Source organism: Plutella xylostella, chromosome 16 (assembly GCF_932276165.1).
Source record: "Plutella xylostella chromosome 16, ilPluXylo3.1, whole genome shotgun sequence".
Taxonomy (NCBI): Eukaryota; Metazoa; Arthropoda; class Insecta; order Lepidoptera; family Plutellidae; genus Plutella; species Plutella xylostella.
This window is the reverse complement of record NC_063996.1, coordinates 1,688,324-1,713,466: the sequence shown is the minus strand read 5'-3', so window position 1 is coordinate 1,713,466 and position 25,143 is coordinate 1,688,324. Positions and strand designations below refer to the sequence as shown.

General features: G+C 37.4%; 1 protein-coding gene across 1 annotated transcript in view; it reads right to left on the bottom strand.

Moving 5' to 3' along the window:
- LOC119693848 (calcium/calmodulin-dependent protein kinase kinase 1) overlaps positions 1-25,143 on the bottom strand; it is a 181,936-nt gene that overhangs the window by 128,145 nt on the left and 28,648 nt on the right. Inside the window, exon 2 of the mRNA XM_038118667.2 lies at positions 2,833-2,900. Coding sequence (XP_037974595.2) covers positions 2,833-2,900 — 68 coding nt within the window. The remainder of the gene's footprint in view (positions 1-2,832; positions 2,901-25,143) is intronic.

The following is a 25,143-nucleotide window of genomic DNA, read 5'->3' as shown; positions in this document are numbered from 1 at the left end:
CGATTTTCAGCAAATTTATAAAAGTGTCAATATCTCGAAAATTATCGAGTTTTTACTAAGGTCATATTGTGATATTCTGGCCTCTCATGAGCTGACCTATCAACCCTTTAAGGGATGACGTTGACTTTTGGGACACCCTGTATGTGGCAAAGCAGACTCAGGGTGACAATGGTTACTTAGAGGGGTTTATTTTAAGTCTTAAGGGGTACGACTATTGTAAACCCTTGCGCGGTAGGCAAAGATGCATTGCTACACTCATTTTTGGACGTCGATGTTTTTTAAAGTTACGGGTTAATAGAGAGGACGAGGCTATTACCCATTATCATTATTAATCTTTCGGGCAATATCAAGACCTGAGAAGAAAATTTAAAAAAGTTAGGTCTACCTATTAAGGGTGTCACTAGGGCTAACTCATCATCATCATCACAACCCATCACATCCCCACTGTTGGGGCACGGGTCTCCTTCCTTCCGTCCTTGTAGTAGGGCTAACTAGCGCCACCAAAAATATATTTAAATTGGTTTATCCTTTGTCACCCCCTTAACTTTAATAGTCATTTCGGAAACGAGTTGATACAAGGTAGGACTGTAGGCATGTCTAAAGTTTACCCGTTAAAAGTTTAATACATATTTGTTAGAATACTTGGAGTTTATGCCGTTAATATTACCACGTGTAAGAGTTACTTGTGCTTACTGAAAAGCAAAGTTATTTTCGTGGAAATTTAAACGTTTCCCGTACGACCGGCTAAATACGAGTACGAATGGCAGAGTAAATAGGAACAAGAATATTTTTTTCCAGTACATAATGTTAGTGTTAATTATATAAAACACATATTTAGTTCCAATTTTATTTCTCCATAGTCGATTAGGGAGTAGTGGTTGACTTTTGACACATCTGTCATGAATTTTATATGGAGATGACGTTTAAATTATAAATCAATCCCTGTCGGTTTGATAACCGACTATGGAGAAATTGGCACTTATTTACATACATTCACATTATGAAACAATCATAGTTACTATAACCACGGTGCTTCGTCAATGGTTTGTCAAAACAAAAACAGAAATCAAACAATTAAATAAAAATAATAATAATAATAATAATGTGTTAGATTACGTTTTTTTATTTTTATTATTTGTCAATGTTTTTGTGTATAGAAATGTATTTTTTTTTTTGTGTATACTAATAAAGAATATCTATCTATCTATAATAAAAATCAGAATCAAAATAATAATAATAATATGTGGGGACATCTTAACATACGGCCATCCGACCCCAAGCTAGGCAGACCCTGTGTTATGGGTACCGGACAGCTAATATATCTAGACAAATACATAGATAGATACATATTAAACTAGTTGTTCCCGCGCGCTTCGCTTCGCCTTAAAAAGTTTTCCCGTGGGAATTCCGGGATAAAAAGTAGCCTATGTTCTTTCCCAGGGTCTGGACCGTATGTATACCAAATTTCATTCAAATCCGTTCAGTAGTTTTGGCGTGAAAGAGTAACAGACAGACAGACAGACAGACAGACAGACAGACAGACAGACACAGTTACTTTCGCATTTATAATATTAGTTAGGATATAAATATCAACACCCAAGACCAGAGTACAAATAAAACAGATGTGTAAATTCATTTCAAATAACGCTCTTTATAATCAAGAGGTTTCCAAATGATGTTTTCTTTCGTCGTAGGAGCAGTGGTGTGCATTGTGCTTTAATTCCAAAGAACTGATTCTTACCTACATGTCAGCGCCGGGATTCGAACCCGCCTCTCTGGCGTGAGAGGCGAGCGCTTAACCCGGTTGAGCTACCACCGATCTATATGTATACTATAGCGGAATACTGTTTTGCAATTTCAAAATGGTCTCCGCTTCAGAAATGCTCCCATGAGTACATTCATAGTGCGAGTTGAACAGTTGAACAGCTGGAGAACTAATTAAAAGTTCATTTGGTGGTTTTTGCAGCTCAGCTGGGAAGCTAATATTTAAATTTTACTGTAAGTGCAGTTTGCAACTTTTTCCGTGCATACCTTTTTTGGCAACTTGATCTGCGTTTTTAGTGAATCAAAAATATGCACTCATATTCTAACACCATTAAAATACACGTTTATTAACGGATGTTAAGAACTAAATTTAAAATATTACACGTTTTACTGCCTCTTAACATCATTTAATCAGTTTTTGGATGGTAAGGTCCGAAGGATTTACGTGTTTAGCTAAACAATAACAAGCAAGCAAAGCAATAACTCGTTTTTCAACTTTTTTATTTGATAAATAGATGAGTATTTTTCAAAGAGTATTCTGTGCGCTATCGCAATATTTATTGCCTTCTCTTGTTTTATTGTATTTATCTGATGATGAGTAATCACAAATATTGAAACACTGTGAGGAGGTAAACAAAAGGATTGCGAGGTTTCATCCAGCCAAGTTTATTGACTAAATAAACAGATGACAATTTATGCTAACGTGGTAGATCTATGATGCTAACGTAGACTTATCTATTCACATAAAATATACCTAATAATATTGTGATGTTTATCAAAAAGAAAATGCAATGCATATTTTCTAATGTTTTCTCTGTGGTGTACATTCTAAGATTCAAATCTTAGAATCTTACCCACGGTATCTCGAAAGAAAAGACTAGATCTTATCCTTAACGCCACAACAACGCTCACATCATCAGCCTATAGCAGTGAAAGCTAAAGATCGCATCCAGTGGCGTGCTTTGGGAGAGGCCTACGTCCAGCAGTGGACTGCTATAGGCTGATGATGATTATAATGAATGGTTTCCAGGCTATTTTTAAGAGTTTTTGGGATGATTAATATAATACCTAGGTATTTCTCCAAGCCTGGGGGGCCGCGCCCGCCGCATGGCGCCTCCAGCCGGTAGCACACCCACCTGGAACAATAAAACATTAATTTAATGACTTTTTTAACAATAATTTAAATCAGATACAAAACATAGGTAGGTACTAATAGACTAGATACAATGCACAGCAGGCGGCCATATCCTCTTTTAGGTTTTTTTTTAAACGTTTATTTATTGACTATAGTATAACTTACAAAATGACATAATACACCCAAACTGCAGTTCAGTTTAGCGGGAGACAAAGACTCGCATTTATATAAGCAAATAAGGTAAGTTACACAACTAATAGGTATCTATTACTAGTGCAAATTTACGAGTAGTAACTTATGCTATTACAAGTTATTATTAAAGATTACATAGATGTACTTAATGAAGATATGCATTTAATGTACTTATAAAACTCATTGCAGGTAGCTTAATCTTGTAATAAATGATATTTTATTTTATTTTTTATAGTTTTTTTAGAACACCTTAGTTTTAATAAATTAGGTGGTAGGTTATTAAATATAGTCGGTGTTAGGTATTCTTTAGTATGTTTGCCATAAAAATTGTTTATCTTCGGTTTGATTAATACACTTTCTTTCGATTGTCTAGTAGGATTAAGGTAACCTTATAAAATAACGGAAACAAGGAATAATTAATAACGGCGGTGTAAAAATACATATATCGGTACTTATACGAAGCCACTTTCAAACAACTGCTAATATAATAGTATGTAATAGCACCAAACCATGGAAGTAATAAGTAGTAGTACTTAATACTTCCATGCACCAAACTTCTATACGGAAAAAGAAACTAGCTAAATGACTCTGTCTGTAATAATATATAGAAGTACAAATAGCGCATCAGAATATTATTAACCTAATAGGTATGTATGTAAATACTGTCTTAAAATCCTAATCCTAATCCTAATCCTAACTAATATTATAAATGCGAAAGTAACTGTGTCTGTCTGTCTGTCTGTCTGTCTGTTACTCTTTCACGCCAAAACTACTGAACGGATTTGGATGAAATTTGGTATACATACGGTCTAGACCCTGGGAAAGAACATAGGCTACTTTTTATCCCGGAATTCTCACGGGAAAAACCTTTTTAAGGCGAAGCGAAGCGCGCGGGAACAGCTAGTTTAAATTAAATGTTTCAAAAAAATTGGGTCACTTTACCAAAAACACGAAAATTTAACGAATCCTTTGTAAATTTCATATCGACGTCACGAGAGCGATTTATTCATCATGTTCAACGTTCGTTAACTGAATTTCCAGCCATATTGTCAGCAGATTCCTCCACAAAGACATTACGTAGTGAATTCTAGTAAATACAGAGCGACGCTGTTTTACACGAACGTTTGAGAGGCGCTAGTGTCTATGTTTGACACGTAACCCGTTTTCTAAACTACTTAATATAATTATAGTGACCTGTAATTCCCGACGACTTGGGCATAAACTACAGGCACTATACCTATCTACCTTCAGTCAGACGGCAGTCTGTCTATGTTTGACAGTTAAGGTTAGCGTTCACCTATCGGTACCGTACGTACCGGGCCAAACGGATTGTCATAATATATGTATGGAGGCTTCGACAATGCCGAAGAAATGAACGCACTTGTTTGAATTCTACAAAGACTGAACTTATAGTATTACAATACAATCCTCTTTATTTTTATGAAAACAGAAAAAATACTAAAATAAAACAACTTAGAAAAATAAAAAACTGTACAAAGAGGCGGCCTTATTTCTTATACTAATATCTACCATAGTAAGTATATAATACTAGGTTATCTAGTAGAGTATTTGTATAAGGTGGCGGCATCAGTTCTGTTTTTCGCCACGGCTATTGAAACATTTTGTAGCATTGTACTTACGCAGTCGAATAAAATCACAGAGAATGTCCTTTGGGAGTTATTGGCTTGGTCTGGCTACAACGAAAGTAAGACCGAAGTATATTATGTACTGAGAGGAAAGATTGTCTTGTTTTCGATTTGGACTCTTGTTTTACTATGATGAAGAAATACAACTAGGAATTTTTTTACATTTTTAAAAAGATTGCGGATAAATGTTTTTTTTTATATATATGTACTTATGACGTAATGTATTTAACTGATTTTTAACTATTTAGCTTCCTCCTTCGAGCGACCTCTGGAAGGTTCCTTGAGTTCCTCATCTTGTTGATAATCCGACCCGTACTATCGATATCGTGCAATATCGAGCTTTTTTTTTTAAATTAGATAGGTATATTTGAATTCTATCTAAATCTCTACAATCTGATATATTTAACTCATTACAGTTCTCATAAAGGTATTTGTTTGTAATCGGGTCAATAGGTTCAGAACCAATTCAATACTTAAAAAAATATTAAACAATAAAATCTTTCTTCTTTATAAAATTACTAGCTGTTCCCGCGAGCTTCACTTCGCCTTAAAAAAAAAACCCGTGGCAATTCCGGGATAAAAAGTAGCCTATGTTCTTTCTCAGGGTCTAAACCCTATATGTACCAAATTTCATTTAAATCCGTTCAGTAGTTTTGGCGTGAAAGAGTAACAGACAGACAGACAGTCAGAAAGACAGACAGACACAGTTACTTTCGCATTTATAATATTAGTTAGGATTAGGATAGGATGGTAGATGTAACACGATACAGTTTCACAAGGTGTTGCTTTCACTACGTGTGTCCTGAAACACTGCAGATGCAGCTTAGGGTTCCTTGGTGGAATAAGAAAATAAATATCTACAGGTTGCGAAAAAAAATATTCGTCCATAGAAAAAAGTCACGTTACCGATAAAGTTTCTATGGAAAAGGATTTTTTATTTTCGTGATTTTCCAAAACTTGTAGAGCAAAAGTTGTTCAGAATAGCCCCCTGAGTCACCCCCTTTCGGCTTAGTATACCCTTTTTGCAACACCTTGTATAATAATACAAAGTAAGATTGTCTTTAAAAAAACACTTTTAGTGATAAGACCGCAATTTTTACTATACTACTCCTAAACTGTAAAGGCTAGCTTAATGACGCCGTTTGCAATATTGCAGTACATTTATTAACAGCGCATCAGAATGTTACGAACAAACGAAAATGTAAATTGTTCTTTGACAGAGAGGGACAAAACAGTTCATTAGCTAAAACGTTCTGTAACTTTTTTATGAATAAAGGAGTCAGTTTTTAAATTAAAATGTGTAAAACATTGGGCCCATTAGGTGTCGGTATTCTGTGGGTGTAACTTTTTCATTGCTCGCGATCGTATTTGTTCTGTCTCTATTAACAAAACGTTAAGATTTTGATACTCAGCATCATCATCAGCATATAGCAGTCCACTGCTGGCATCTCGTAGGGCTCTCCCAAAGCAAGCCTGCACTGGATGCGATCTTTAGCTTTCCGCATCCTATCATAACCAGCCACCTTTCGCAAGTCGTCACCCCATCTAGCCGGAGGGCGTCGCACACTACGATCATTGCCTAGTCGCGGCCTCCTCTCCAGAACACGTTTACCCCATCGGTCATCGGTTCTTCGACAGATGTGACCAGCCCACTGCCACTTAAGCTTACTAACTCGGTGAGCTATGTCGGTGACTTTAGTTCTCTGCCGGATTACTACGTTCCGGATACGATCATTCAGAGACTCAGCATCAACACGTACAGAACCTTAGACACAGAGTACACAGAATATGTTGGATTCTGTGTACTCACACACACACAAAGTTGCAGACGAGCGTTGACGCAAAACCAGCAACTTGTGAGATTAAAGTGAGCATCCTCAGCTCAAGTTGAGGAAAAACAGAGCGCTCAGCTTCTTGGCTTTTTGCTAGTGTTAGAGTTTCTGTGTTTCTGTGACATTTTGAGTAAAGAAATAAAATAAAAACTGTTTCTTGCTAGTTAAATATTCTTTATAATGAGACCCTCAGTAAATGAGACCAGTTTTAAATTCAATCTTATTATTTTAACTATCTGGAAGTAATTTTTGTGGATCTTATAAACTTTGTAATTTTAAATTAATTAAATACGTATTTTTAACGTGTTTTTAATAAATATGCTTATCTGGAAGTATTTATACATACTATTTCATACTGACTTACCAAAGTTTTTATCGAGCGATAAATAAAAAATATATGATCAAAATAATAATTTATAAAGGTTACAAATTTTCTGTACATTATTTTCCATTTTCACTTAACTTTTTCCTATGCTAAGCAGTTTCCTAACTTAATATAATATTATATTAACGTTACTTCCGTACTACAACCAAACTTGTAAATTGGGTAAATGGGGGCAAAGGGTTGCTCAGTTTTGTCAGCTGTACGCTATCTACAGGGTGTTGCAAAAAGGGTATACTAAGCCGAAATGATCATTCTGAACAACTTTTGTTCTACAAGTTTTGTAAATTCACGAAAATAAAAATTCCTTTTCCATAGAAACTTTGTTGGTCACGTGACCTTTTACTATGGAGAACGTATATTTTTTTCGCGTATTTCCAAAACTCGTAGAACAAAAGTTGTTCAGAATGACTCCGTGAGTCACCCCCTTTCGGCTTAGTATACCCTTTTTGCAACATCCTGTATAGGTAGATATTAGGGTTTTGGTAGTAACGTGACTTTTGCGCGGGAAGCTGTTTTTTAGGGATCCGTGCCTCAAAAGGAAAAAAAGGAACCCTTATAGGATCACTCTGTTGTCCTTGTCCGTCCGTGTGTCTCTTACCACCCTTTTTCTCAGAAATGGGTAAAAGTATTACTTTTTTCACGAATTTCCATAAGTCGTAGAACACAAGTTATTTAGGAGCCGGTCATGTCAGTCCGTCAGAGAATGTTGGTGTCAAGTCCGAAGATGGTGAACGCTTTTTTTTTTTTTTTTTGGTGAACGCTTATCATTTTTATAGATAGATAGATAGATAGATAAGTTTATTTATTCATAAGAAAACACAAAAAAATTTAATGACAATACACCGCCAAACTGCAAAGCAGTTTATTGGCAGTTATAAGCTCTCACTCATAATATAACTTAACTAATAAACTACTTAATAAACTAAGTTCTATTCTATCCTATTATAAGTACCTACACTTATAATAGGATAGAACAGAACCGGTTTCTGCAATCCACAAATGCAACAACAAACTACGCTGTAGTTCATTGGCATGTAGGTATGTATGTATTATATTTCCTAATTTATATAAACTTCTATCGGGTTGTTGGATTGTTGATTGCAGCAACCGTTCTTTTACTATATAGCTATAGATAGCTTTACGGCAAGAATGAATGGAATAATTTCCGGGAAAACCCTTAAAAACGGAGACGGGACTGAATGTTTAGGCCGGAAGAATTTCCTTCAATGCGAAGCGAAGCTTACTGGGACAAATAGTTATGAATAAAATCTGTCGAAGAACCGATGACCGATGGGGTAAACGTGTTCAGGAGTGGAGGCCGTGACTAGGCAAACGTAGTGTGGGACGCCCTCCGGCTAGATGGGATGACGACTTGCGAAAGGTGGCTGGTTATGATTGGATGCGGAAAGCTAAAGATCGCATCCAGTGGCGTGCTTTTGGAGCGGCCTACGTCCAGCAGTGGACTGATATAGGCTGATGATGATGACATTTAACTTGCAGCTTTAACGCTATTTTTGTTTCAGTTTTAAATGAAAGAATCACACCGCGCTACGGTACACAGAAATCACTTCAATTGAGCTATAAATCGTCGAAATAGCAAACACCGTGGCCAACACAAAGGCCGACCCAACATACATTCCATTAGCACATACACTGCAAGCGAAACTCGACTGGAATTCAGCTGCCACGTGCATTTTAAAGGTCAAAATCGTACGAAAAGAAAGTCAAAGTGCAGCAGTTTTCAATTCGTTGTTTGCCGTCGCCGGATTGCCGTTTTAAGAGACAATTCGGGCGACGATACAGAGAGATGAGTTTTGAATTTGTTTATGAAGGAGGTTAATAATTTTTCATGTACAATTCTTTCGTGTCCCAATTCTCATTCTCATCTACCAACATACCCTTGCCAACGAGAGACTGACATCAATTAATTGGAATCCTAAATAAAAAAGATATAAGTACAATAAGAATAGAAAAAAGAAGGTAGTTACTTAGGGTTTAGGCTTAGGTAGATTTAGGGTTGAAAAGACATCCCTTGTCGTTTTTTTTTCAATGAAACGCAAAAAATAAAAACACGCATTTTATTACATTTTGTGCCTTCTTAATACTGACTTTTGCTCTTACAACTAGCAAACTCCTAAGTAGGTAAATAACTTTAGATCAAGTTTACTTTGGCTTTACTTTGTTTGGTTATTTTTCTCTCAATAACCTACCCAAGTTTAAAAACTCCCGACATTCACTAAAAGTCGCATAGCTTTTGAACGGCTTAAACAAATTTAATAAAATAGTAAATGCGAAAAGAAACTAAACGAAAATCTACCACACACAGATACACAAACACACTGGAAGAACGTTAAAAAAATATATATATTAAAAATCTTTATTCATTAAAACATTTTACAAAGAAAACTTAACATTAACTTAACTTAACGTTAAACTAATACCACTCCCCTACCCGCACCCCTCTTTTTGCGTCAAGGGTAAAAGTTAGTAGCTGCCACTTAAAATTTTCGATATAATGTTAGGGCATCTATGCATGTAATTTATCTATACCTACTTTGAAGCCCGTAGGGTGGAGGACGAACAAAGGCATAAGGCCCGGGTCTCCTATTTACGCCGTAGATCGCGTCCAGCGTCACGCCGCGCCGTAGGCCGCGTCACGATGCTCACTATAGAAATGTACTGATGCGGTCTCCCTCACACGCCGACGTTGGCGCGTAGACGTAGTGAGTATCGTGACGCGGCCTACGGCGTGACGCTGGACGCGACCTACGGAGTAAATAGGAGACCCGGGCCTAAGTGAAACTTTATAAGACATATAGTTGGGCTAGTAGTTACAAACCACTTGTGCGTTCCAGTAGAAAGTTGGGTACGTATCGATATGTTTAAGGGTCATGTGACTAATGCCGGTGGGAATTGCTCTAAAATTCTCATATAGTTTTTTTTATTATGTATCCCGCTGCTGGGAAAAATTTAATATACTTAGTGAATAGGTATTTAATTTGGAAAATAGCGATTACATTTTTTTATATATATATCAGTAGTAGTAGGTACTATACTTTCCTATCGGTGTGGTTGTCTGGAAGAGATTACTTCTAGTAGTAAGGCCGCCGATTATTTATTATTATGTTGTAAGTGAATCCTGTACACTTTATCTTTTATCCGCATTTTCATTTGGTGCTATTATCAGTTGAACATTTTCATTGCTTGCGAGTGTATATGGAACACTAGCTGTTCCCGCGCGCTTCGCTTCGCCTTCAAAAGTTTTCCCGTGGGAATTCCGGGATAAACAGTAACCTATGTTCTTTCCCAGGGTCTGGACCGTATGTACCTATACCAATTTTCATTCAAATCCGTTCAGTAGTTTTAGCGTGAAAGAGTAACAGACAGACAGACAGACAGACAGACACAGTTACTTTCGCATTTATAATATTTGTTAGGCTAGTTAGGAATAGGATTGGTAAGTACACTTCTTCTTCTTCTTCGGCCTATAAATACCAGTCTACAGCTGGACGTAGGCCTTTCCCATAGCACGACACTAGATGCAGTTAGTACATTAGTGAAGTGCAATTATTCAATGGCGGATAGTACCACTCTATTAGTCAGTGAATAGACCAATGCTTCAACAAGGTATAAGCTCAGAATGCAGATCAATTTGTAAACCTATGTAGTATGCATCGGACGTTAATATTATACCATAGACTGACGAATGATTGAGATTGGACCTATAGAAGATGATCATCATCACCAGCCTGTAAGTATCCACTACAGAGCCTCTACGGGCTTCCAAATTTACAAAAACCTAAAAGTTTAGCTTTTCTTCTACACTATCCATCATTTTCAATCAAATTTTCATTATAATTTCCACTAGTAGTATTCGCCACGTTGTATGCAGGCAAACGTAAAATCATTTTTTTTTCGACAAACTATCAAACCTTTTCTAGACGTGCTGGATAAAGGCCACATCCAACGAACGACACAACACTCTGTCCTCGGTTTTCCTAATGTACATACTGGCTAGGGTCGTTGGTTCAGCCGACAGGAGGGCATCCCACGTTAGTTTATATATTTATTTTGTCTTTAGTTTTCCAGGCATTAGGCATCCCACGTTATGCTGAAAACAGTATTCACATATTTTGTGTTCACTATATTTAGGCTAGGATTTTCCGAGGTTTAAGTTAAAAGTCCAAAATACTTTGTAATAATATAAACGTATTTAGACGCACTTACATACATTAAATTTATAACAGTAGAAAATAAATCCTAAAGAATGGAAGTTCTTACCGCTTCGTAGATCTACATCTGGAACGGTCTAAAGCTGTCTGCAAGCAAATGATAAATGAATCCTATTAGCGGGCGCGAGGGCCATAGCACGGAATAGACTGGACAATGAAACAGCCACTTCCCATGATCTATGAGGGCTATTGTATGTCGAGGGATTCACTTTTCAGTGACCGGAAGCACAGATTAAAAATAGTAGTTAAAATGTACTGTTTTATTTATAAATTTTCTTTAGATTCTTCATATTATATTATTTTTTACCTATCATATAAATATACATTCGCGTAACTTTTTACTATAGGGAGTAGTGAAATAAAATATATTTAAAACTGAGTTGTTTTAAAAAGTCGTAGAACTAACTTCGTTCTGAATTTCAGCTTACTACTTATACCACTTTTCCACAACCTGTATAATAATATGTATAATTTATAACAGTAACTTGGTAGCATTAAAAGTGAAATTCCTTTCTGTACACATTCAAAAACATAGAATAAAGTGTTATACGTTTTAACAAACTCCACAAACCAAGAACAATAAAGGAAATTAGCTAAATAAACACGAGACAGCAAACAGAACTATAAACTGAAAGAGTCGGGCAAGGGCCGCCCGCCCCCGGGGGTCACTCTTGCTTGCCAATAAATGAAACAGTTATTTTTCATTTCCATAAGAAAAAATACATTCATTAAATTTATAAGATACTCCTCGAAAACCATGATGTTTGTACAGAGCCCGTAGCATAAAATTTCATCGTGAACGTGAAGCAAAATTACTCGATGAATTTTGTAGGAAAAATTTCGTTCTGCTACCAACCGCCAGGGGCGCTGTTCATATTTTCATACCAAATTACTCGATGAATTTTACTTCACGGTCACGATGAAAATTTATTCTAAGGGCTCAGGGAACTAGTGGTAGTTGAATCGCTATTTACATAAATAACATAATTGGTACAAATATCGACTTATATATGGACTTATAATATAAATTTGTAATGCGACAATGGATCCCAACACGGGTACTACGAGCCATTTAGGCTTATAATAATATGAGGTTCTTAGTTACTTAAATTACCTTTGGTTACCCTCGAAAATCGTAGCAGTTTGAGGTCTAATTGGAAAATGACAGATGCAATTAGTTTGCGACAGTCTTTTCAGGAGGAGAATAGACTTTGTTAATACCAAGAGAAATAAAATAAATCCCATCAAAAACAATACTTGTCAAAAAAACCAAGTCTCGTAACTCAGTTGTTCTACGGTAAAAAGTTGTGAGATCCATGTAATACCAAGTCTTATCCACGCACGCATCTCAATCTTAAAAATCTTTAATGTTTTATATAAATATATTGACTCGGCCATCGCATAGAAACACGTGTTAATTAAATTATTTAGTGCGATGACCAAGTCAATCATGCCTGCATGTTTAGTGAAAATTCAGTCTTCTAGTTTTATCCACAACGAAGTTACAGGGGTAGAAAATGGCCTGAATTGCTTCGAGAAAAGGACGGTACGGCCGTGCCGCTTTTTTGCTTGACTTGGTGGGGGCACTGCCGTGCCCCCAGATAAATAAATATGTGGGGACATCTCACACACGGCCATCCGACCCCAAGCTACGCAGAACCTGTGTTATGGGTGTCAGACAGCTGATATATTTACACAAATACATAGATAGATACATACTAAATATAAATATCAACACCCAAGACCCGAGTACAAATATCTGTCTTTAAATAAATATCTGCCCCAGCCGGGAATCGAACCCGGGACCTTCGGCATAGCAGTCAGGGTCACTTACCACTACACCATTCACCCTTCAAAGAAACTCTGTTTTACTTTAGCTGGAGTAACCTTCTAAGTCGACGACGGTATAAACAAATAACTGCTGAGAGACTAGTTGATTTCGTCACGAATAAAGAAACTGTGTAGTGTATAAAAAGTAATAGACTACGACAATGCTATCTTTGCACGAGGAACAAGTGCCTTCAAAAAACTTTATGATGATGCTCTTATTTTGAATGAGTTCGTCGTCGTAGCAGCGTCGTCGTTTCCATATTACATATTATATTTTGTATATACCTTCCGTTGAGACGATGCGGCCTCACCCTTAAAGAAAATAAAGGTTCCATATTTTACCCATTGCAACTTTTTTACTGCACGGAGGAAAAGCGATAATACCTAGTTGTGCAATCTTATCGTAAGTGCAAGGTTCTACCCGGCCTTGGCCAATGGCCATAAATATACGCCTTTGTTCGTTATTCATGAGTTTCGATTGCTTTAACGTAGCTTTTCAAAGCTCGGAAGTACGAACGACGCTTTAAAAAGCTACGTATGGTACGTCCCTTTAGTATGGTACAGTCAGCAAAATATGATCATCATCGTCTGGCTATAGCAGTCCACTGCTGAACGTAGGCCTCTCCCAAAGCACGCCACTAGATGCGATCTTTAGCTTTCCGCATCCAATCATAACCAGCCACCTTTCGCAAGTTTAGTCGTCAACGTCACCTACCTAGCCGGAGGTCATTCCACACTAAAATCCCCAGCAAAATATATACATATAATACCCCAGCCCTGGTACCACCTCAACGGATAACCTTTAATTTTATGATGCACTGACGGGTAAATGGCCATTACAGGACCTACAGAGCCTTGGAGGAAGGCTCGGCGAAGGTTTCCAGCATATCTCCTCGCTGGGCATGCGAGGGATAGGGTATATAACCAATTTTACATCATGGGGCCGGGAACAAACAAACATTGGCCCCGGCCAGATCTCAAATCCGGATCCATCGGCGCAAGAGGCAGAGCTTTTAACCGCTACGCCATCAGGTCAACCAACAGCGGTACAAAAATAACGCGCTAGTCTGAATAGGCATTAATACACTCACGTGCCATAAAAACGTTAATATTTTGATCAAAATATTTACTGCACTACCACAAAAAACTACAAACACTATGAGCCGTTTTCCTTGACAGCTGTCAGTTGAGCTTTTGGGTATGCCGATAGATGGCGTGAAAACGCAGTGTACCAACTGTCAAAAATTACATAGAGAGCAAAGAGTACTAAACTCAGAATAAGAACTCACTAGTTGTGATTAAATGTCGGGTGGTATGGTAGCGCGAGCCATCCTTCCGAGGCTCAGACTGCATGTGGCTTGGGATAGTGCTAAGTATTCTGTGAATAGTTCTACCCGCGCCGTTTGAACGGGTGCTGCGTGCGAGAACTGATTTTCTATTTTTATTTATTGTATGATCCTAAATAAGATCCCAAAGAAATACTTACAAGACAAGATGAGAATGTGTGCCGTCGCAACTTGTAAAAATAAAGGACATCATAAATTTCCAAATGATGGAAGCCAGGCGCAACAATGGATTAAGGCGACTCGGATAAATGTGCGAAAAATTGATTGGAAACTGCGAAAAGAATCATGGTTGTGTTCGGATCATTTCATACCAAGTGATTTTCATTCACGTAAGTAAGTTAAATCATTCGCGGTAATGTGAATTAACCATTGTTACATAACATGATATATTATCATCATAGAGAAAATAATACTACAATACTACCTACCTAGAGTGCCACAAACTTATCTGTTCCGGTGACAGCTCACGTAAATGTCTAATATTTCTTAATTCTATAAGATTTTAAGTTTGCTCGTATTGTTAATTCGCTCTTGCGGTGTTAATAAACCCATTTAATCTTTTAAAACATATAATTCATTAGTAAGTAATGAGATATGGATCAATTTAGTTCGCTCTCACCGGAAAAGATAAATTTGTCACACTGTACGTCACTTTCACATTTCGTTAGCATCACAGAATAACATGTGATCTGAGTGTGTTCTGAGGGTTTGACAGTTGGAACAACCCTAGACAATGCCATCTATTTCTCCAAAAAGGAACTTTTTTTTCTTTTTAACAAACGCCTCATTAAACATGTGTTTAAAACGAAATTTGACAGATTTTGTAGGCGTTTGACAGCACTAAACACCCGTTAAATACTGCCTAATTTTTTGTGGTAAGGCCCTTAATGTTTTAAAAAATGGGTTCATTTAGAGACGACATTTTGAAAGTGGAACTTTTTCATTGCTCGTGAGTGTGTTGAGAGCAAACTGACCTTAGGGAGGTCGATCAACACTGACCCTGGCGGGGGCAGGGGGTCTAAATTTGGAGCCAAGGGCACGGTCACGGCCTCCACTACATCAACCTTACACTGATTAACATCTAGTGCAGGAATGTTAGGAACAGTGTTGCCAAATACAGTCAAGATACATAGGTACTTTGAAAAAAGTACCGAATGATCGATTCGCTGCTAGTCAGACAGAACTTAGAGTGTACCTCACTCGACTCACTTGTTCGCACGCCAAGAAACCGGGATGGAAGATTGCGAAATACACTCGACTCACGCGAGCGGGTGAATATGCGGCACGACGAAGTTGAAAGATTTTCACACCGTTAGTCAATTCACAAAATCAAGTACAAGCCAACGTAACGAACAAAAAAATGTATCATTCTTGGAGGCGTTTCATTCATAATTTTTTTTCCTGGAAAATCTAAAAAGTAACACAAATATAACATATTGAGTCGTGTAACATGGAGGTAACACAAGAGGGTCAAAAGTAACGTAAAATGTTACTTTTGTAACATTCTGGCAACGCTGGTTAGGAAGCTTGTAAGTATGTAATAGTAGTAGATTAGTATGTAAAAATTGACGTTTATCAGAAAAAAATATATTTATACGATCATTGACAAAAGAATAAAGAGAGGACATGCCATATCAACGAAAAAAATGCGCTTACCTAAACTTTGGTGTCAATTAAAATGGCGGCTTTTTTCTTGAAAAATGTTAACAAACAAATTGTTTGACAGCTGAAGTACCTTGTGTTTGGATGTCAATCTTGGTCAATCAACATGGCGACCGATCGCAATGTTGTAATTTTAGGCAAAGACAAAACTACTGTTGTCCTTTTTTACGTACGATAACACCAATAAGTTAAAAAGAGACGACGATATATTTTTAAGTACCGATTTTTATGCCAAGTCCTCTTTATTCTTTTGTCAATGTATACGATGAATACTTTGACTTTGTATGTAGGTGTTAGTGATACACTCATGAGCAATGAACACGTGCTAGTGACGTATGGAACGTCAATAGTAGGTGGAACTTTTTCATTGAACATGAATGTATTAAATTTGTTTTAGAATAGAATAGAATATTGCAATCTAAGTGTAACACTAACCCGAAACTAGGTCAAATTAATTTTGTAAAAACTCTTGTAGTATTATTTAGAGCAACTTTATACAGGCTATTGCAATGAAGTACAAACGAAATTTCAAAATTCATGGTGGTAAAGTTGCAAGTCACATTTAATTATATCCTAACTTCCTAACTAATATTATAAATGCGAAAGTAACTGTGTCTGTCTGTCTGTCTGTCTGTCTGTTACTCTTTCACGCCAAAACTACTGAACGGATTTGAACGAAATATGGTATACATATGGTCTAGACTCTAGACCCTGAGAAAGAACATAGGCTACTTTTTATCCCGGAATTCCCACGGGAAAACTCGCGGGAACAGCTATAATAAATATTACACTCCAATTGACGTCTTAATATTTATAGGTACTTAACGCAACACATTTTCCCCAAAACATATTTTATAATGTAATTTATAATCACAAAGCATGCGATATCTCGTGACGAGCAATGCGCATTTCAAAGAGATTAATATCTGGTTTTAATTTAGTTGTACCTCTATATTGTAATAATGATACGAATCTGTAAAGTATTAATTTTTATTACTAAATACAATATTTAGAGTAAAAGTTGTTCGTTATAACAACAAGTGAGAGATGATGCTAGATTGTTAATCGCTAATGTTGTGTGGTGGTAGCCCCACTGTTTGGCCGCAAACTATATATAAACTATTTACTTAAAGAAATTCTACCCTATAAGAACCAAGTTACAGTTTTTGAGAGCTAAAATGCCACTAGCTGGCACCCACTGTACAGAGGTCTTAAAACAACCCTTTGTTTTCATACACAATATCGACAACATGCAAACCGTCAGCTGGCAGAAGTCCAAATAAGGCAATTCGTCTCTCCTAGACCAGCCGCTGAGTTGACATGATCTTTGGCCGCCACTTCTTATTCGAGTAGTTATCATTTTGTCGCTTTGTAAAAATAATAAAAAATACGCACCCACGCCTTGTACTAATGTACTCCCTTGCGGGGTAGGCAGAGGTGCATTGCTGCACCCACTTTTCGCCAGAGTGTTATGTTAGTCCCAATGTAATAGGGGGCGGGCCTATTGCCATTTTACGGGCACATCCAAGACCCGAGAACAAATATCTGTGTTTAAACAAATATCTGCCCCAGCCGGGAATCGAACCCGGGACCATTGACTCAGTAGTCAGGGTCACTAACCACTACGCCATTCGGTCGTCGCTTTGTAAACCTACTGTAACTTAATTTTATTCTGAAAAGGTGGTTTAAATATTCAGATTTGTACTTAAAAGGTGCTTAAAGGTAATCGTCCACCTATCGACATAATGTGTATCGGCCCAAAAGGATTGTTATACATGTATGAAGAAACGGTGTTGGAAATGCCGATGAAGTTGACAAACTTGTGTAAATGTTCATACAAGGTATAGTGAATGCGATGCGTCCGTTGCGTACCTACGATACCGATAGGTGGACATTGACTTATAATTATATTACTAGCGTAAGGACAGGCCCAACCACTCTAGAAAATGACACCCTCGCGTTGGCCCTAAAACCTCATAAATCTGTCATAATTTGTATGAAATTAGGGCCAGCGCGCGGGTGCCATTTTCTTTTGACAAAACGTTCTCACGGGCGTATCCTTCCTTTTGAAATCATTGTAGGTGGAGGTTTACCTTTAACAGAAGTACTCCAAGTAAAACTGGTTTCGACTGGTCTGTCAAAAATTAAAAAAAAAAAGAGTCTTTCGTCAAGTCGCGCGCCTTAGAGTCGCGCGCCACGCGAGTTGGCATCTTCTGTTTTTTTACATCGTCAACTCGCGAGCCCATGTAAAGTACGGTCAGATGCAAACGAATTGAAACTAAAAAATATAGTTAAATATTGTCTCCCTGGCTGATTAGCATAAGAAGGTACCGACTAGAGAGTCGCCATTAAAGAAGATGCTTTAATATCGGGATAAAGATACAATAAAGCCTATGTTAATTGGAAGTGCGGAATGAGGCAAAAGGGGATGTGACCTATGACGCATGATACCCAAGTTTGCAATCTCTCTCATCCCGTGCGAATTTTACCTGTCATAGCTATGTCCTTAAAGTTTTTGTTGCAAACACCGGTTTAAAGGGTTAAAACGTCATTGTTTTAGTGACGTCGTTTTAAAGTTACGAGTCTAAGGCGCGCGACTTGACGAATGACTCAAAAAAAGATGTGTCGTCGCATTGCAAACTTTTTGCAAACGTTCTTTAAACATGGTAATAAATGTTAGCAAGTTTCAGTTTCACTGAGTGGCTAGACTAGAGTGCTTAATAGCCTGTACTATTATTATCATAACACAGCTTATTGGAGCGTTCAATTGAATCGATTCGCATAATTAGATGACATTATTCTGCCTTTGCGAATCGTCTAGTTATTGATAGCATCTCGACGATCATCGGTTATCTTTAGTGTCTAAGACATGCGGCAAAGTAGATTATACAATCGGTATTCTATTCTATTCTCTATGGGGGTGTAATTACGAGTACCTGCATCCGCCTCTCTTGAATTAAGGTCGATGAATGTATTTGCGACTGTCTTTTATGGAGTAGAATAGACAGAGTTGATCGTCCATTCATATAGACTTCCAACTTGCAAATATGTAAATACAAACTTCAAGAGGCACGTGGATCGTTTTCACAGCAGTTTTTCATGAGCTGCTGAAAACATCGGGCGTTGGATCTCTGCCAAAAGGAGTTTAAATTCTTACCTCAATTTATTGCAAACTTAAGAACTTTTGTCGTTTCGTTTCTGATCTACTGCGATCCTTGCTCAATTGTTTTAGTAAATCACAAGAAAAATATTTTTTTTTAATGTATAAAAATATTTAGTATTTACTAATGTACTTTTATTTGTAATATTTGTACAATAAAGAGTTAAATAAAATAAAATAAATAGGTATATACTATTTATAATATTATTCTAATTACAAATAAACCATAATACCTAATACAATTCATTTGTTATTATGAAAGTACCTAAATAAGACTATTAGACTACTGCTTAACCTACATTTAATCAAAGAGACCTCCTCTTATCGTACCTGGCTCAAAGGTTCCCATAATGCTGGCTGCATTACCTCGCTGTATAGCCAGAGATACTCTTTGAGCCAGGTACGATCCCGAGCGTCGGTCTTGGCCTCGCTCTCTGAGGCGTCGGCTGAGGCTTAACAAAAACTGTTTTGCCTCAAAGCCCCATACTCCTGATGTTTCAACGGCAAATGGAACAAATTTGTAGTTTTTCGCTAGCAAGCTATATTTTGAGTGCTTAGCGGTCGCAGCACTTTCGGCAGCAGACGCAGCAATGCGTTGAGTGCCACCAACATGAGATGCGGCAAATGTGCTGACGCAAGTCGCGTCCCATAGAAGACATTTACCACGCTCCCAGGGCACCAACGTTAAGCCGACTGGGCGCTTGCCGTCCGTGCGGCTCAGACCCGGCGGCTCCAGCACGCACGGGATGTTTGCGGAAATCAGCGCCCTTCGGATCAGGTCATTGAGAGCGTGGTGTCGGGGGAATCTGCCGGCACATCTACCGCAACTCAGGCCGTGGTGGCCGTTTGCTTCGACCCATGCTCCACAAATGCATTTGTGCGGTTCGCCAACATGGCATCCCAGCCTTAAAGCCACCGCTATTCGCAGGGTGTCGTTATCTAGCAGGGTACCTAGCGCCGGGGACGGGAGGGCGTGCAGCCATGCCCCAGATTCTGGCTTAGCGGCGGCTTTCACCCGTGCCAGGTCCGCACCGGTGACGCTGCTTTCGAGCGTCTCCAGGACTCTCTTACAGTTGATGTCGTCCCAGCTCCTTTGTGAATCCGGTCTGTCTGGATGGTTTGGAGGTGAGCAAAACGAACACCAGGACTGTAGGGCCTCTGTCGCAAAAGGGATGTGAAACCCGTCACCATGTTGGGAGAGAATTTGAGTGACGAGAGTCTTAACCCCGTGCGAACAGGCCAGAAATGCCGTGAGAGCCGTGCCCTCCAGGCTCCTTACCCCAAGACCACCGAATCTGACCGGGAGGGAGGCCTGCATAGGTATAATAGGTATATACCTAATAACATTTAAAAGGATAAAATCATTAATCACCCCCAAAAAATTGGGGTATAATTTATTTAATATTCATCTTCATAACAAATAGCTTTCTTGCTCTCGACTTTATATTAACCCCACTCATAGAACTAGATATCAGACAGTATGATAGGGCAGGTTAGTTCCCAATTTTGCCGCAAGACATCAGTGGTGGCGCGGACCCCAGTACAGTGCCACAAACTTATCTGTTCCGGTGACAGCTCACGTAAATGTGTAATATTTCTTCATTCTATAAGATTTTAAGTTTGCCAGTAGTGGTAATTCGCTCTTGTGGTTTCAATAAGCCCATGTAATCATATCAATATATATATAATTCATTAGTAAATAATGAGATATGGATCAATTTAGTTCGCTCTCACCGGAACAGATAAGTTTGTCGCACTGTTAGTGTAGTGTTGAAAGGCGAGTGCTTGAAAGCGGCTGTAGTGGACTGGGATATTGCCAAGTATCATGTTAGGATACATTCGGAATTGGACACGGCTCACGCCATGTGTTTCCCATTTATCAACTCTCCTATATGTAAAGCAATGTGCTATTTGTGTTTTATATGGTTCTAGTGGTAGAAGCTTCGCTTCATGACCCAGAGGTCCCGGGTTCGATTCCCGGGTGGGTCCATCAATTTGTATTTCTAAATTGTGGTTCTAAGTTTGGTTAGGACATAGAAGGCTGATCACCTGATGTCCGAAATAGTGAAACGATCCATGCTGTCGGATGGGCATGTAAAGCAGTCTGTCCTGCGCCTAGCTCTCTCCAGTCGTGTCGGTCAATCCGTCCCATTGGGCTATGAGAGTGATGGAACAGAGAGTGCTCCTGTGTACTGCGCACACACTTGGGCACTATAATCTACTCCTGCGTAGATGGCTGATCTCACATGAGATTGGCCGCCGTGGTCGAAATCCGGCTAGGAGGACATTATATGGTTAGAATTTTAGTTTCATTTGTTTTAATATACAGAGTGTTGCAAAAGTTATACACTAAGCCGACGATTTTTAGAAATTCGCGAAAGAGTGTTGTGACGCTTTTTGTAAGATGTTTATACCTATCAATGCCTAGTTTTGGACGATCTACTAAGCTTTGGTTCCACTCCATTTTGTGTAGAATCGCTCCAAAAAATATGATAAAGGCACTCTCGCCAAACTTACAACACTCGTCTTTCATTAGTGGGTTTAGAATAAAAGTAACAGTTTCAGGCAGAGTTCCAGAATGCACCATCAGAGGGGCGAGATAACAACGCAGGGGTTAGGGAGGGGGAGGAGCAAAACAATCACATGCTATATAAAAAAGTCTTTTCACAGGGGAAGTTGATCTTAATGAGAAAAGAGAATAAATACTGTACTTCCGGTCCGGCAAGACCATCTCACAAAGAAATGTGCTTCAGAGCTTAGAAAATGAAGATTATAAAGTAATCTTAATATAAGATAAAATAAGAAATAATACGTGGGTGGTCTGAAAAGTTTCCGACCTAACATAGATACAAGATTTTTTTTCTTAAAATTTATTTTTATTCTTCTACATAGTCTCTCATATAGTAATTAGGCGGCGCCAAAACTAGGATTTATTGCGCCTAAACTGCGACAACAGAGCATTGGAAATGTTCATTCGAACACGTCGTTGGTCTGACGTTAGCAAACGCGGCAGCCAACGCGCGGACAGCCTTCTCATGCCTAAATCTTGATTTAATATGTGACAAACACGTTCTCTGGACATTTTCATTGCCTCTGCTATCTCTCTCACTTTAATTCGGCGGTCGTCTAACACCATTTGGTGAACTTTAGCGATGTTATCGTCAGTAGTTGCAGTTTTTGGACGTCCCGAACGTTCATCATCTCCGAAGCTCTTACGGCCACCTTTAAATTCGGCTGCCCAAAATTTTACTGTGGTAAATGACGGTGAGGAGTCCCCGTACACAGAATCTAACTCATCTTTGATTTGCGTAGGGGCATTCCCTTTCAAAAAACAAATATTTTAAGACAGCTCGATACTCGATTTTTTAAATTTTCACAGAAATGCTCACATTGGCTCACTCAAACGACTATAAAATAAAAACCGCGCGTCAAAAATGGCTGAAACTTTGAAGTGTTGCTGTGAAAAGATGCACAATTACATTCCCTGACTTTAATTGATGTGTGCTACCATCTTCACGTTGAGGTCGGAAACTTTTCAGACCACCTACGTACTCTTTAACCGACTTCAAAAAAAGGAGGAGGTTCTCAATTCGTCGGGATCTTTTTTTTATGTATGTTCACCGATTACTCCGCCGTTTATGAACCGATTTTAAAAAATTCTGTTTTTGTTGTTTTGGGTTGAGCTCCCAGGTAATCCCATTTTTTTTCAGAATTTTATCTCACCCCCAAGGATGGGTAAAGGGGTAAAAACAGGGTCTGAATTTTCATTTTGGGCACATATTAACCGATTCTAATGAAATTAAGAACGTAAATATAGTTCTTATAACAAAAAAATAAGCTGATCTGATGATGGAAACGGAAGGCAGTCAGGGGAACTCCTCAACGGTATATAGCAAGTACTTCGTGTTTAGACTTGAATGATTCGTATTGATTAGTAGGTTTTTTGGTATAATTTGCACCTTACTTTTGATTGAAAATTATTGCAAATAAACTAAAAACTATAAAATAAAATAATAATAATAAAAAAAAAACCGACTTCAAAAAACCAAACACAAACAGTTTCACAAACATAGAAAAAAAATAGTACAATCGGCGGCCTTATTACTAAAAGTAATCTCTTCCAGACATCCACATAGATAGGAAATAAACAATAAGAAAATGGGTAACGTGTGAACACAAGAGATATTTATAAACTGCATATTATAATATAATAATACTTCAAACCTACATAGTTATTAATAAATATATACCTATAATATATAATAATACATATATTAATATTATAAATAAATTATTATTTGCTGGTTTATTCTAATCAGGATAGACTTATTATAGAAAGAAAGATTTTACGATTCAAAACCCATGAATACCTTTTCTGCGTATAAAACCTAGGCGTCATGCCAGCATGCGACACAGAGCCTAAATATTCCACAGTGAGTCAAATATAATTTATCAATTTCATGCTATACTTTATACCTATACAGGATGTTGCGAAAAGGAACACACAGCAAGGAACAAACAACTTAATCGACGTACCTCCGCTAACTGAAACCGAAAATGTACTCAACGCTGATTGTAATGCAATTAAGTTCTATCCAATTTAGTTAAGTCGTGCTCAACTAATGGTAATGTAGTTACTAAATGCTAGTCTACCAAAATGGTTTCTTAATTATCATAATAATATATACCTATTTTTTCTTAGCAATTTTCGATTGTTTCTCTGTAGGTATATTTTTTTCTCACATTGTCTCTTTTTACAATGGTAAAATATTTTGTATTATTATCAGTTTACAGTAATATTAATAGAAAAATAATTATTATACCTGAATCATGATAAAAAATTAAGTGAAATCAATAACCGCAGAATACTAATGCATTTAAATAGTTTTCTCATGAATTCTTATGGATAAAAGAGAATTGAATTTGATGGCACATTTTCCCTTTACAAGCCTGAGAACCTCTTCGCATACCAATTTTAACTGGCTGGCAGTCGGAATAATAATAAGCTGAAAGGATTTGCTTTTCATATTTACTATATTATGTACGACTATTTCATATTTACTTTCGTAGCACAGGTTTATAACGTATGTATTATATATATTTTATAACACCGAACTTTAGGGCCTGTGCGCTTTTTTTTTGGTCACGTGACTTGTGATACAATATTTAACGTAAACGCAGCTATTACTTCTTTTTGACTTTGAAGATCGAAAAGAAGGGTTTCGGATTAAAATTAACGACATTCGATTTTTTCCTTGTAAGTATGGAATGTATATTTGTCAAAATGTATGTAAAATATAATATGAAAACACAATGATATATAGGCAAATATAAACAAAAAAGGACGGGTGGTCGATTGTGGTACGCCACGACTCGTGCTCTCAGTAAATTGAAATTTCTTGAAAAAAAAAACCAAAACAAAAAAAAATATATTTCAGCATTGATAATTCACGAGTATTGAAGTGGTGATGATGTCGCAGGCAAATTGTATGATCTCGCCGTTTACATACGGCGTCGTCATTTTACAAACGCTCGCTGTTTTGTAATATGCCGAAGGCATATTGATAACTCGTTCAATCGTTCTGATTTCGACGTTAGTTGCAGTTTTAGGGTGACCATGATAAATAAATAAATAAATAAATAAATAAATAAATAAATAAATAAATAAATAAATAAATAAATAAATAAATAAATAAATAAATAAATAAATAAATAAATAAATAAATAAATAAATAAATAAATAAATAAAATTTATTTTCAAATCAGTGTGTACATACAGTTTTCTAATTATGTTACTTAATTTAGTAGCTACACGTTATTGCACACAAAACAATGATGAGACCCTACTCCCTAATAAAGGGCATAGCCCTGTAGTTTTAGGATAAGTAGTGATTTCTCAACCCTTAACTGGTGACTTAGGTAGCTAAAACAAATTACCTAGTTTAATAAGTTACTTAAA